We start from the raw sequence: 13,540 nt of genomic DNA, 5'->3' as shown, positions 1-13,540 counted from the left end.
AGGTGAAGACACCAGCAGCCAGCTGAGGACTCAGGTGGGTAAGAAGTCACAGCCCAAGGCCACAGCTCCAGGGAATCTTACAGTCCCACAGGCACACGGGGCTGGCTTTCCCCCTTTCCCTAGAGCCATTGGACAAGAAATAGCATGGCGGAGCAACCTGCATAGAGTTTAAACGCTGTGCTCCCAGGCTAAGAGGGTGGCTCGGTGAAAAACCACTTATCATGCAAGTAGTGAGAACCTGGGTTTTTGATCCCCAGACCCAACATAACCTCAGCGCTTCTACTGCAAGATGAGGGGTGGAGACAGGGCAATCTCTGGAAGGTTCCAGGCCAGTTAGCCTGGTGTGTGCAGTGGTGAACAAGTGACATTGTCTCAACAATGTCTCAACAAGAGGGAAGGTAGGGAATCAACACCCAAAGTTGTCCTCAGACCTCTGCAGTTACTAAGGAGGAAGAAAGGGAAGGAGGGAGGGAGGAAGGGAGGGAGGGAAAGAAAAAATTGTGTTCTCTGCATGGAATGGCAATACATGACTTTAATCTCAGCACTTTTGAAAGCAGAAACAGGAAGACTGTGAGTTGGAGGCCAGCCTGTACTACAATTGTGAAAGCCCAGTTTAAATTAGAAAAAAAAAAACGACCACAGGGCTGACAAAAAAACGGCTGCATCATTTTTCTAAGATGCAAATGGACCAAACGGAAGATAGGCAAGGCATGACCACTCTTCCCAGTATCAGATGAGATGCCTACAGCACAAAACTCTTAACACAGTGCTAGTCCCAACAGGGCACTTTGACACTGTAGTGTGAAGAAGAGTTTTCAGACCACTCTCAAACCCAAATCTGTATGCTGAACGCTATAGCAGCGTGATGAAATGAGAAAGGGCCAAACTGCAATGTGTCCCAGAGAGAGAAGGCAAATGGAGCCAACAATGTCTTATGGCCATAAACCTTCATCCTCCGCCTCCCCATGCCTCCTTCCCGGAGCACATGACTGAAGATTTGGCCGTACACCTGAACCCCGCCTTCTGTGAAAAGACTTCTTGCTGGCACCCCGCTGGCCTCTGGTTCTGCCCTTCCAAGCTTGCTCTTGAGCTTCATCATGAAGGCCAACCCTTTCTGCTGATCCATGAGGACCCAGAACAAGAATGCTTACTCTGAATGCCCGTGTCTTCACTTCATACTGTACCTGACTGCCACCCTGCCTCAGTTTCCCACCCCAGCTCTGTAGCAGAAGAAGGGCCCATGTCCCAGGGCCCGTGAGTTTTCTGAAGCTCCATTTGCTCTCACTTATGAAAGGAAGAACAGCACCTCACGTCTCATGTCTCGGAAGGACAGCTAACAGGATGGAATAACAACACAAACATGCTACAGTGATCACTGTATCAGCAAGATTCCGCCGACGGACAGGCAACACACAGCCAATAGAGGGCTGGCATTCTGGCAAAAGCAGGTTCTCAGAAACGAGCATGACGCCTGAGGGTTCTGCAGGAGCCCAAACCAGGCTCTCCTCGCGGCATCCCGTGTACCGAGTCAACAGTTCTCTCATAGCAGCGTACTCTGAAATGTGTGTTCTTATCCCTGTTTTATACATAAGAGATGGAAGGCACAAGGAAGACTGGATTAGGTTCTTTCTGGCTGCAGAGCTGTGAGTCTGTCCCTAGAAATAAGTCTGAGCATCTCCAATCCATAAACACATTATAAACTCAGATATAACTTGTCCTTACTCTTTGGATGTTAAGGCTCACAAAAGCCATTTACTAACACGATCTGGCCCAAGGCTCCCAACAGCCTTGTCAAAAAGGTAAAGCAGATTTCTATGTGGTTCCATGAGAAAACCAGCTCAAAGAAATGACTTGCCCAACACTGAAGCTGGTTAATGGCGAGAGCAAGAATTAAACACTTACGGCTGTCTCTTGGTTGCGTGGCCTCAACACCAGCATAATCGGGACACGGACACACCTCTTCTGAGGCCCTGCCCACAGATATATCTCAGAAGAACCCTTCCTGGCTGTCCCAGTGGACAGCCAGACCTCAGGGTTCTGGAACTTTCTGAGGCTCTGCCCAGCCACGTCTGTTGGACCCAGCAGCTCATGGGACACAGGAACTGCCATCAGTGACACAGGCTAAGCTTGACCATCAAGGGACAGACATTTCCTAAACCTGTTATGCAACTGTTGCCTCAAGCAGGCTGGGATTTCTCCCAATTTCAACACATTTTGTTTTCTCTGCAAAGAAGACACCAGTTTAAGGCTGTGGCCCCTCAGTGACTAAGCCAACAGCATCCAGGCCTGTCTGGGATTACACATAGGGTAGGGGATATTTTCAAAGGCACCTCTGTGAGCCAGTATGGGCTTCTAGAATGACTAAAGATCACAGGGTGGGAACAGTCAAGACCAACCATCTCTGTCTCTATTCAACAGTGTCACCAAAGGAAGCCAGTGACCCTGTTCTAAACTCCAAGTTTAGGACATCAGCAATGGCCACTCAGAATCTGACAACTCCCATCTCATTCTTCCAACCCAAGCGAAAGTATTGCCTTTTGAGGTTTCTGCACCTTGAGCAGAGGTTGGAGTCAAACTGGTTAGAAAATATTAAATGAAAAATGCCAGAAATAATTTATATGGTTTTTTGGTGGTTTTGTTTTTTATTTTATTTTACTTTACTTTATTTGGTTTGGTTTGGCTTGGTTTTTTTAAACAGCGTTTCTTTGTATAGCCTTGGCTGTCTGGAACTCACTCTGTGGACCAGGCTGGACTCAACTCAGAGATCCACCTGCCTCTGCCTCCCGAGTGCTGAGACTATATTTATAAGTTTTTTTTTTAAACTGGTTACTTTTTAAACTGGTGTCTTATTATAACTGCTCTGTTTTTACCACTGGTTATTGTTCATCTCCTAAGGTATCTAATTTATAAACTACACTATATCACAGATGTGCTCTTCACTGTGTCTCCAGATATAGGCAGACTATCTTAGATTGCATCCCCACACGCTTCCCCAGGGTAAAGAGGGCTGCTGTACACATAGAAACAAGACTTTTTTCTTTAAAAGAAGCCGACAAACCCTTTCCCCTGCTTAGGGTCCAGTCGCAGGGAAAGAGCAAGCCTACTTTGGGAATGAAGCCCAGGAATTCTTCTTCTTGTAGCCTGGTGTTCTGTGCAAGGTGGAAAGAGGGGGCAATCAGCAAATATGGAGCAAGACCAGATGAAGGGACAGTCTCATGTCAACCGCCTTAGTTCTATTGCTGTGAAGACACACCATGACCAAGGCAACTTATAAAAGGCAGAGTTTATTGAGGATTTCAGACAGTGAGTCCACAGCCATGATGGCAGGGAACATGGTGGCAGGCAGGTCGGCGTGGTGCTGCAGCAGTAGCTGAGAGCGTCTATCTTATCTGAAAGTTGGAGGCAGAGAAGGAGAGACTGATCCTGAGGTGAGATGTTGAAATCTCATAGCCCATCCCCAATGACTTACTCTCTCTAACAAAGCCAGGCCCCCTAATCCTTCCCAAAACATTTCCACCAACTAGAGACCAAGCACTGAAATATATAAGCCCACGGGGGCCATTCTTATCCGATCATTCCAAGGCAGCTACTCCCAGGTCCTACTGAGGAAAAAAGGAAAGGACCTTAACAAAATTACTAAGGTAGTCTCTTTCTGTGGCCAAGCTACATGGTGATTTCAAAAAATATAAAGAATAAGACCAAGGCAAAGCTAGTGTGTGTTTAATAATGCAAGGTATTTCTGTTTGTTTTTCCTTCTGTTTGGTTGGGTCTTGTAGCTCTTTAAAACTGCCATGTCATGCTTTCATTCACCTGGCCAATACTCCAGGAAGGTCGTTCCAGGCCTCAATCTGGTGAGCAAGTGGGAGGAAGTGGGAAAGAAGGGTCACTGCGCCCATGGAAGCCACACACTCAGCATTATGTCTGTGAATGGGCTGTCAGGTGTGGGAAGACCCCGGTCACTGGGAATGAAGTGCAGGAAGGCAAGGCTACTCCTCACCAGCCACGCCCCCACCCCATCCCCCTCCTACCCAGGGTCTGTCTAGCACTGTGAAAACCAGCTAGATGAGCAATGGGAGCCAACCTTATCTTTGCAGCAGGCTCCCACGTTGACTGTCATAAATACCACAGACAGCCCCCCGCCACAGAACCTTCCCTATTGAAAACTACTGTGCCTGGAATCTGGGTCATGGTGTCTGACCGGATGAGACACACACACTTCCGGTGCCGCCACTCTTCTGATTGCAGATGGACAAACCTGGAGGGCTCGGAGGCCAGGTGCACAAGGGCAGCTATGAAGGGTGGTCTCTGCAGAATGGACCTCAGAAATCCACCCACCAAATGGTTACTAGCACCTGTTCTGGTCATGGAAATGTGGAGCTCAAAGAAACACAAGCCCCGCCTACCGGTGGTAGATGTTAAGTCACGTGACCTAGGTGTACTGTAAGGACTCAATCCTGTGGTATCTCGGTGCTTTAGTATCACCCCTCTTTGCCATTATCAACTCTCCATAGAGGAACAACCCCCTGTTTCCTTACAATGGGGGCTGGGAAGCAAGGGAGCTTGAAAGCCACAGACTGGAAGATGAGCCCATCTGGGGTCCTCGTTTCTCTGTAATCTAGGGAGAGGCGCTCTGTGGCAATGAAGAAAGCAAAGGCAGGCAGGTGGTCAGAAGCAGCCAATGGGCCTTGGGAGGGCAGACCAAGAGCTCAGAGGCCACAGGGTGCCAATAGGGACAGTGTTGAACTACTCAAAAAGGCTCAGCCAAGCAGTAGGCAGAGGAGTTTCCAGGATTAAGTGTAAAGAAGCAAAGGCAAAGAAGCTGGGGGCCTGACAGCGCTGCACCAAAGGTCTAAGGCATCAGACAGCAAGGCAGGCAGGTTCTGGGTCAACAAGGACCCCTGGGGGGGGGGCGCAACCAGGGTAGTGAAGGCCACTGATCTCCAGGGTGCGAGGCATGGGAGCGTGTGCGACTAGGTAGAAAGATCAGTTGGCAAAGCACTTGCCTTGCAAACATGAGGGCCTGAATCTGATCCCCAGAACCCAGGCTTTTATCCCAGCACTCAAGAGGCAGAAGCAGGTTGATCTCTATAAATCCAATGTCGGCTCAGTCTACATGTAAGTTCTAGGACAGCCAGGAGTACACATTGAGAGCTTGTCTCAATAAATGAATGACTAAAAAATAAATAAATAAATAAATAAATAGGGGGAGAGAGGAAGTGGAAGAGGAAGCAGGAGAGAGGGAGAGGGAGAGGGCGCAAGAGTGCTAGGTGTGGTGATAGGTTTGTGATCCCAGTGCTGGGGAGGCAGAGGCAGGCAGATCCCTGGGGCCTAGCTGAATCGGCAAGTTCCAGGCCAATGAAATCCACACGCACATGTATGTGCTTGTGTGCTTTCATTCACACACACACACACACACACACACACACTTGTGTGCTTTCACAAACACACATACAGAGAGAGGGAGAGGGAGAGGAGAGAGAGAGAGAGAGAGAGAGAGAGAGAGAGAGAGAGAGAGAGAGAGAGAGAGAGAGAGAGAGAGAGAGAACAGGACACAGATATACTGTCAGGTTGTGTATCCATAGAGGGCTGGAGAGAAGCAGATTGCCAAGTATCCAAGCCCTTGGTGGAAGGACAGTGACTATAGCCATATTTCTGAAAGGGGAGGAAGAAGAAGCAGGCTCACTGTTGGAGAGCATTCCCCTTGTACCAACTGCTGTCCCGAGCAATTGTAAGGACCTCACCCTCCCACCAACCAAGAGAATAGCGTCTTCTTTCTACAAGTGGGAAAACAGCCCAGACAGGCTAGGAAACTATTTCAAGATTACATAGGTGAGAACTGGGGCTCGCTGCCAGGCAGATGGGTGAAAGGTCCTCATACTTCCTGACCACTAGGAAGAGAGATGGACTTCTATAAGGACAGCAAAGGCGGATAGGAAAAGAATGGGAATGGAGGTATCCAGGTAGCCGCCTTCTCTGACAGGGGATGATGTCACCCAGACACTCCCACAGGGTCCGGCGAATATGATGTACGGAGAAGCAATCAACGGACAGCGGGGCCAGGAAAGAGAAAGCAAGACAGAAATTAGGGTTCCCGCTCTATAGATAAGGAACTCAGAAGTCAGGAAAGCTAAAGTCTTTGCCTCAGCCATGTGAAGCCCGACACTGGGAGGTGAACTCCAAGAACAGGAAAAGTCAGTCTAAGGTGAGCTTCGGGGAGTGCAACGAAGACAAAGCAGGAAACTGCATGGCCAGACCACAGGGCTGCCTCGTGCTGGGGTAACACTGATGGGGGCCAGACAGCTTCAGATTAAAAACAAACACCAATGCCCCAAAAGGAAAGATTGAGTTAAAAGGGAGATAGGAAGAGAGATAGGCCTCCAGAGAGGCCCGGACAGGCTTAATGAGAAGAGAGGGGAGGGGCAAGGAGGGATGAGGAGTGGGTAACTCACCCAGTGACCCAGCAAAGGCCATCATCTGTACCCGGAAGGCAGAAGTCCAGTAGCCATGATAGCTTATGCCTGTAATCCCAACAGCACTCAAAGGTGGGATGGACATGGGTTTGAGGCTAGCCTGGGCCACCTAGTGACTTCCAGGTAAGTGTCAATTGTGTCTCAAAATAATAAAAAAAAAAAAAAGGTGAGGCAGGGAAGTTCTGGAGAGATGACCTGCTAGGACAAGAGTTTGGTCCCCAGCACACATGTTGGGTGGCTCACAATCTACCTGTTAAGTCCAATTCCATGGAATCTGATGCCTCTAGATTCCTTGAGCACTTACACTCATGTGCACATACCCACACAAGCATATTTACATACATATACTTTTTAAAAAATCTTTAAACACATACATACATACATACATACATACATACATACATACATACATACATATATACATACACGCACATTCAAGGCAAAGCAAAATGGCATTAGATACCTAATGTAGGTCACTGCAAAAGAGACAAAATGCCTCTTCCAAGAAGAGGTGGTCAAGGTGACAAAGACTTGGCCAATAAAAACCAATAAAAAGTTTAAGCCCTGAACACCTATGTGACTTAGGAAACATAGCCAATTAAAACACACACACACACACACACACACACACACACACACACACACACACACACAACTCCAAATGCACAGTGAGCAAGATGACTCGGCAGGTAAAGTGCTTGATGCCGAAAGTTCCATCCCCCTGAAACACACATAAAAGTGGAGGGAGAGAATTGACTCTACAAAGCTGTCCCCTGACCTCCGTCCATGTGGCCACCCTACCATGATCGTGCCCACATTCCCATACCATACCCATGAGTAACAATAAAAAAATTTTAAAGACCTCAAATGCCACTCCACACTAAAAAGCTAAAATGTCAAAGTGTGCTGGCTAGTCTTATGCCAATTTGACACAAGCTAGAGTAATCTGAAGGGAAGGAGCCTCAAATGAAAAAAAGATTCCTCCATAAGATCTAGCTTACATAAGGCAGTTTCTTTTCTTTTTCTTTAAGATTTTATTTATTTATTGTATATGAGTGCTCTGTTTGCATGTATACCTGTAGAGCAGAAGAGAGCATTATATCACATTACAGATAGTTGTGAGCCACCATGTGGTTGCTGGGAATTGAACTCAGGACCTCTGGAAGAGCAGCCAGTGCTCTTAACCACTGAGCCATCTCTCCAGCCCAGCAGTTTCTTAATATTTTAAGAATTAAAAATGGGGAAAGGCTCAGGCCATTGTGGATGGTGCTATCCCTGGACTGGTGGTCCTGGGTTCTATAAGAAAGCAGGCAGAGCAAGCCAGTAAGCAGCACCCATCCATGGCCTCTGCGCCAGCTCCTGCCTCCTGGTTCCTGTCCTGACTTCCTTCAAAGATGAGCAGTGTTATGGAAAATGAAAGCCAAATAAACCTTTCCCTCCCCCAAGTTTCTTTGGGCGTGGTGTTTAATCAGAGTAACAGTAACCCTAACTAAGACCCTGGGCACCCACCTTTATCCCAGCACTCTGGAGGCAGAGTCAGCCGGATCTCGTGTAACTTTCAGGCCAGCCTGGTGATCTACATAGTGAGTCCCAGGCCAAGGAGAGGCTAAATAAATTAAATAAAGTTTATGTATAAACTCTGGGTGCTATCCTCCAACTGTTATGCCCCCTACCCAGCCTGTCCCCTCCCTCCATTCCCGGGCAGGGAAACGCGTGTTTGTAAGTCAAGTTCCAACTTTGCGATGGGATGCAGGCAGCGGACCCAGTCATCAGTAGTCATGAAAGAAAGGAAACACTGCAGTTGATGGGAATCCTGTTTTGACCCGAGGTCCGCTTATAACTCACCTGTCTCAAAAGTGTGTCTCAGTGAAAGGCCGGGAAGAGAAGACAAAGGGAAAGAGAAAGCAATATCATGTTGCTCCAGGGAATAGAGTAATTTGGGACTTCATGGCTTCTTGAACTGGGATCACCTGTCCTACACTTTGTCCTAAAGCATGAGGAAGTGGGAGAGAGGCTCTGGCAGCTGCTAAGCACTCCCTACCAGTCAGCCAGAAAGACTCAAAGGCTGTGGGGTGTCCCCGAAGGTAGCCCAGGCCCATGCCTCAGGCTGTCCCCCGCCCCGCCCCCCCAGAGACCCAAGAGAGCCACCTGAGAAGCTCTGGTAGCACTGTCAGCTCAGAGGGCTCACCCAGGGAGAGTTAGAGCAGGGCTTTTCCTGACAAGCCACTCAAAGAAGGGCTGTGAAAGGGTCAGCGGAAGTTCCCCCCACTTCAAATCTTTCCTGTTTCCTTTTCTTCCCTGTACTTACCAAGCAGACTTGCATGGTCTCTGCCTAATCTGGATGGAATTTCCTCCTCCACCCACCTGGCATGCTCCCTACACCATGGGCTTTTGCTTCCACCCCACGGGCCAGTCTAAGCCACCACAGCACTCCCCACCAGATAGAGGCTCCAGGAGTTAATGCTGCCAGGCCCAGGTTAGAAAGAAGCACAGCTGGGCAAGAGGTCGCAGACAACCCACATCCTAGATCCCTGGCGTACTAACCCTCTGTTGGTTGCTACAATCATGGGGGCTCTTGGCGCCCCACTGGACTGGCTCTTTTTAAATGAAGCATTCACATCTACCGCTAGCTGTGAAAACTAAGGGAAAGAGAAAGAGGTTGGAAAAACCGATGCAAGTCTCCCCCATAGGAACTTAAACAACTGTAGGCTATTACTACTGGGAGAGAAATTATGGACCATCGGAGTTTATGATGCTCTGACTTAGTCTTGCTAGGTAGCTCAGGCTGATCTCAAATTCTCCATCCCCCTCATCTCAGTCTCCAAGTGCTAGGATTCAATGCATACACTATCTGACCTAGCCAGATCACCCTGTCTTGGGGGAACATGACCAAGCAGAACTTCAACAATGTTTCTTCCTACCCAAACCATACCTGCTTATGTATCATACTGCCGCCAATCTGTCTTCCAAATGCTCAGGGCACTGCTAGATCAAAACCCACAGTTTGAAAAACACCAGAGACATTAAAGCGGCATTGGAGGTGGCAGAAGCTCAGTACTAGAACAGTAAACACCCATAAGCCCTCTTTCTGTACTTAGGACAACAAATCCAAGGAGCTCAGCAGGCTTTGAGTTGCAAAGGACCTGCCCTGGGTTCCACAGCTCACATATCCTAGGATAACAAGTCTGAAAAAAAGCAGATTGACTCAACACGCACTAACAATTACAAGTTTTTTTTTTAAAATGCTTTTCAAAAAACAAACAAACTTTTTTTCTCTCCAAGATACGATTTACATGCATTTGGTTTCAGTTGTAATAATTACCATGAAAGGACAAAAGGTGTGCCATAGAAGTGGGAGGAGGGGTTAAAGGTGAAGATGTACCCATTTTCCCCACAACAAAACAAAGGCACACATCCCTGCTTGAGGCCAAAGGGCTGCAAGCCCAGCCCCAGGGCTCATCACTCAATTACTCACTCTTCGTCATCCAAAATATTTAAGAGGGGCGCAACTGTGGTCTTCCCATGTGAAGCGTTTCCATGACTGGGGCATACCTGTGTCTCTGCCATCTCGGACACAGACAACTGGGATGCTCTATCCAGTTAGACTCTGGCCCACCTGCGCTGTGCGTCTAAGAACTGCCGAGTCAGAGGATCGCTACCGGCAGCCAGATCAGTCTCAGAACTACAAGACCTTGCTGACTGGCAACAAAAAACTCCATTTTGCAAGTGAGTCCCATAAAGTGGATACTTGCTATTGACAGTCAAGATAGTGCGCATGCACGCGCATGCACATGTGCACACACACACACGTTCATTCACTCTCACACACACACAGGTATATGCTCACAGCTCACACACTCACATACACACTAACAGCTCACACATTCATTCTTTCCCCCACCACACACACACACACACACACACACACACACACACACACACATTCATTCACTCTTACACACGCACAGGTATATGCTCACAGCTCACACACTCACATACACACTAACAGCTCACACATTCATTCTTTCCCCCATCACACACACACACACACACACACACACATTCTCTCTCTCTCTCTCTCTCTCTCTATATATATATATATATATATATATATATATATATATATATATATATGACTTATATCCTATGTATGTCCATCCAGAAATGGGAAATTCTTTGGAAAAGACTAAGTACACACTTGAAGTCTGGATCAAAACAGGAAGGTGAAAGTGTGGGAGAACTAAACACAAAGCGTACTGCTTACACAGAGGAGACAAACGCAGTGACTGTCAAATAAGAAGGCGTCAGGCATTGTTTCTAACCTTCAAAGTAAGCTAAAGTGATGCTTGGGCCAGAACCCATGGCAAAGAGGCACCAGGCCTCACAGGTGGAAGAGTTCCTAGGGTGGAATACCATCTCCAGTATGGCCTGTTCAAATTAATAGCTCCTAACTTTCCCCCGTCTCTAACCAGGATACATTAGACTGCAGAAAATGCCATTACATTTGATCTGTTCTTTCCTATACTAATGCCATCGAGTAATACGTGTCCCAGGCCTTTCTGAAGTGATTTTAAGAATCTAAGACAAATTTCCCCCACTCACTCCTCAAGAGAAGCAAGCAAGGAGTATGGCACGATTCCCCACTAGGACAGTGAAGGGACAGAAGTGATGCCTCAGGCCTGGTGCTGAGCTGGAAGACAGGCCTTGCCTTATGCCCAGTGTCTGTTCTCACTGGACTTAGCCTGTCCAGCCACTGACTGACAGCTTCGAAAAAAAACAAAAACAAAAACAAATATTCACACCTGCTCAGATAGGACCCGCATCAGCAACAAGGTACTCTTTCGTGTGTAAAGACCTAGATCTCTGCCTTACAAAATAACTGCCACTTAGTGAGGTCCCCCCAAGTTCCCCAAAGCACACTGGAGCGGAAGCCCAGAATTCGGGTGCCTACGCGTCAGAGCAAGCTCCTCTCTGTTCTCCTCCCCTGAGCCTTGGTCTATTCATAAATTAACTCCCAGAGATGCCCCCATGAGATGAGTTCCGCTTCTAAAAGTGCAAGGTCAGTACAGGTATTACTTCCTGCATCTCTCGCAGGGCCTCTCCAGGTCCAGCATAGGCAGCTCTACCAAATCTCACCTCTTCAAGTCGCCTCTTGACAGAAGCGCAAGCGAAACTACCTGGGAGAAGTGACCAGGTCAAACTGGAAGCCTATTACACAACCCATAGCCATATAGTACAAGTCTGTAGGTCCACCTCGCAGCAGGTGAAAGACAGCAAATGTCCCTGTATGTCCCACTACCTCCCAGTAGAACTGAGTGAGAAAGGGAGGCCTCACATGGAGCGTCTCAGATCTAGTAAGCCCAAAGACTGTGCAGCTGGCTCGCCCCCAGCCTCTAAACCACCCCCAGGGTAGCAGGCACGCGCCGGGGCCAGAGAGCGCAAGGCCGGGGAAGGGAGGGGTGTATGTTTCTAGGAGGAGCTCCGCGAGCGCTTCCCCGCCACCAGCTCCTTCGGAAGCCGCGCACGTGCAGCGCCCCCGCAGTCGGACAGCGCAATGCCACAGCCACCACTACGCACAGAGTGCTTACCACTTGTCCCCCGCGACCGCGGCGGGATACAGAAGTGCGGGACTCCCTGGCGGGATCTGGGGACACTCCCCCAGGGCATCATAGAAGGAGCGACAGGATTCTCTTCCCAGAGCCCATACTGCACGCGCCCAATCCCGGACAGACTCCTGGCCTGTCGCCGCGTCCCGGGGAACCAGCAGCGTGGCTTCACGACGCTGCCCCGGGCTGGCGCTATGCGGGATGCAAACGCGCGCCGCTGCGGCTGCTCTCCAGGCTCCTTTCCCCCACAGTCCTCCGCGAGTCTCACCTTCACGGAGTCCACTGGGTACATGACGGAGTGCTCCAGAATCCCGGCCATCGCTCCCGCTGTCATGTGGGTGGACACCGAGGCGCTGGTCGGTAGGTTCTCGTAGTCCTCCGACCCGGCGTCCTTGCTGCCGCAGCCGCCATCACGGCAGTCCCCATCCATCCTCCGGCCCGCAGCCTGGCTCCCCACGCCGCCGCGGCGGAGCTCCATCCGCGGCCCCGCGGGGCGCGGGAGGCGGCAAGAGGTGGGCAGAAGGGGGAGGGGGAGGAAAACTTCACTTCTTAAAGTGGGAACCTCCTCCCCCGGGTTGCAGCGGCTGACGCCATGGCGGGCTGGGGTGGAGCCGAGCGGCCCAAAGCACCAATGGCTGGAGAAGAAGAGGCCGGCCGTGGCCGTGCTATTGGTGCGCCGGGCAGCAGGCACCCACCTCCCTATGTGACGTTTCTGCCCGCTGCACATTTCCAAGCAACCGGACGGGGGCGAGAGCAGACATTGGGGTGTCCCGGGAAGTTGTACTACCTACGGGGTGGTGACCAGCTACAAGGGGCAGTCAGGTCCCTGGGGAGAGCCAACAGAAGGGATATGCGCAAAGCTGCAAGATCAGGACCAAGGGCTGTCCCCAGAACCCGTGGTTTTGCAGCCACTGGTCAGCCAGCTTTAGCATTCCTAAAGCTGGGGAGCTCATAGGAAGGGGAGGACAGTTAACTGGGAATGTCGATTTTGAAGCAGATGGTTGACCTTAGAGTGGTCATTGGAAAGGGGTGTTCTAGAATCAAGGACACACCTGGATATCAGTGGTTGCACCTTTTGTGCTCCTAGAGCACATTTCAGGGAGTCAACAGTTAACACTAAGGTCCTCCCTTCTAGACAGCTTTGCTCGGGGAGAAGGTAAATGTGTTTCTCTTCCGAAAACAACAAAGGGCTAAGTGTGTTCTGCGTGTTCTCTTGAAGGTCCAAGTCAAGTCCACCTTGTCCTGCATTGGCCAGGACAGCAGCAGCAAGGACAGCACCCTTCACTAAGCAACCCCCAGAGTAATTTTCTTTGGGTTTGTAAGATCCTGAGCTGATGTCACAGCAAGAGTGCCCAACTGACTGAATAAAGCTTTGCAACATAGACTGCCTGCCTTTGAAAGACAGTCCTTCTCAAACCATCCCTGCTGTCTCCGTCAATGAACTGGAGCCCAGGATGTTTTATG

General features: G+C 49.5%; 1 protein-coding gene across 1 annotated transcript in view; it reads right to left on the bottom strand.

Annotated features, from left to right (window-relative positions):
* SLC25A37 (solute carrier family 25 member 37) overlaps positions 1-13,164 on the bottom strand; it is a 43,910-nt gene extending 30,746 nt beyond the window's left edge. The window contains exon 1 of the mRNA XM_084768239.1: positions 12,345-13,164. Within this exon, the coding sequence (XP_084624365.1) occupies positions 12,345-12,803 (459 nt within the window). The 5' untranslated portion in view covers positions 12,804-13,164. The remainder of the gene's footprint in view (positions 1-12,344) is intronic.
* Between the last annotated feature and the right edge of the window lie 376 nt (positions 13,165-13,540).

The sequence above is a fragment of the Acomys minous genome (assembly GCF_964271855.1).
Source record: "Acomys minous genome assembly, chromosome: 18".
In the NCBI taxonomy this organism is placed as follows: Eukaryota; Metazoa; Chordata; class Mammalia; order Rodentia; family Muridae; genus Acomys; species Acomys minous.
The sequence above is the reverse complement of the archived record's forward strand: the minus strand, read 5'-3'. Positions and strand labels throughout refer to the sequence as shown.